The sequence below is a fragment of the Pelophylax lessonae genome (assembly GCF_965119305.1).
Source record: "Pelophylax lessonae genome assembly, chromosome: 5".
NCBI classification, from domain to species: Eukaryota; Metazoa; Chordata; class Amphibia; order Anura; family Ranidae; genus Pelophylax; species Pelophylax lessonae.
In genome coordinates, this window is record NC_138772.1 from 551,579,288 (window position 1) to 551,580,840 (window position 1,553).

Below are 1,553 nucleotides of genomic sequence, written 5' to 3' on the forward strand. Positions count from 1 at the left end.
CCGATGCTTCCTGTCATCCTGTCTCAGTCTGTCTCCTCACAGGCAGGCGGAGTGCATTCGATATCACTCCGCCTGTGACTCACACTGTCAGGACGGTGCCGGAACTATGAAGGAAACATCGGCTCCGTTCTGACAGCTCAGCTGGCATACGGCTCAGCGGCACGGGGGGGGGGCGGGGTCTCCCTGCTGTACATGGACATACTTTTCACTAAGCCAACATTTTTGTATTATTTTTTTTTTTTTTTTAATTGGTCTTATATAATATTCTAATTTTCGGAGATACTGAATTTTGGGGTGTCACTAGCTGCAAGCCATAATCATCAAAATTAAATGAAAGAAATGATTGAAATATAACATTCTGTGTGTAACGCATCTATATAAAATATATGAGTTTCACTTTTTGAATTGAATTACTGAAATAAATTAGCTTTTTGATGATATTCTAATTTTATGAGATGCTCCTGTATATTGGTGAAGAAGAGCACTAAATAATCACTGTTGGGCGTTTCTAGTCGCTGAGACCTGATAGTGCACGATGAGCAGCAAAGTTTCTCGCGATACCCTCCATGAAGCTGTGAGGGAAGTTCTGCTGGGGTCAAGAAGGAAGAAGAGAAAGTTTCTGCAATCCGTGGAACTTCAGATCAGCCTAAAAAACTATGAACCCCAAAAGGACAAGCGTTTCTCCGGCACTGTCAGGCTAAAGTCTACACCAAGACCCAAATTCTCAGTATGCCTTTTGGGAGATCAGCAGCACTGTGATGAAGTGAAGGCTGTGGATTTACCCCACATGGATATTGAAGCTCTTAAGAAACTTAACAAGAACAAGAAGCTTGTGAAGATGTTGGCTAAGAAATTTGATGCCTTTTTGGCCTCAGAATCCCTTATCAAGCAGATTCCTCGAATTTTGCGACCTGGTTTGAATAAAGCAGGAAAATTTCTTTCTTTGTTGACTCACAATGAGAACATGGTGGCCAAAGTTGATGAAGTCAAGTCCACCATTAAGTTTCAGATGAAAAAGGTCCTGTGTTTGGCTGTGGCAGTTGGTCATGTCAAGATGACGGAGGAGGAGCTTGTCTACAACATCCACCTTTCCATTAACTTCTTGGTAGCTCTACTGAAAAAGAACTGGCAGAATGTTAGAGCCCTGTACATCAAGAGCACAATGGGCAAACCACAACGTCTGTACTAATTTGTGATACCAATAAAGTTGTTCAACTTTAAAAAAAAAAAAAAAAATCACTGTTGGGGTCCTTATACACGGGCTTTTAGCCTGGCGGACTCTGTTTTGCTAAGCGGGGATCGATATGCCGATCCCCGCTGAGCAGGCGGATGACAGGTGCGTCTCTGCTTACTTTGCAGAGACGGAGCTGTCAGATCCCCGCTGTCCTCTATGGGAGATCGGATGAAAACGGACCACCTGTCCATTTTCATTTGATTCTTTCCAATCCGATCCTCTGGACGAATGGAAAATAGGGTTTCCATCCATCTGGATTTCACGGACAGGATCGGATCGGAGAGCAGCAGCTGACATCCTCCGCTCCATAGGGCAGCAT

The 1,553-nt window shown here is 43.8% G+C and overlaps 1 protein-coding gene across 1 annotated transcript; it reads left to right on the forward strand.

Annotated features, from left to right (window-relative positions):
- The first annotated feature begins 506 nt into the window (after positions 1 to 506).
- On the forward strand, positions 507 to 1,204 carry LOC309556818 (large ribosomal subunit protein uL1-like). The gene has a single exon (XM_082259337.1). The coding sequence runs from the start codon at positions 536 to 538 to the stop codon at positions 1,187 to 1,189; it is 654 nt and encodes a 217-aa protein (XP_082115463.1). The 5' UTR covers positions 507 to 535; the 3' UTR covers positions 1,190 to 1,204.
- The last annotated feature ends 349 nt before the right edge of the window (positions 1,205 to 1,553 follow it).

What these genes read in the sequence shown, in the direction of transcription:
- LOC309556818 (XM_082259337.1), top strand. Translation starts at nt 536, where the DNA reads ATGAGCAGCAAAGTTTCTCGCGATACCCTCCATGAAGCTGTGAGGGAA.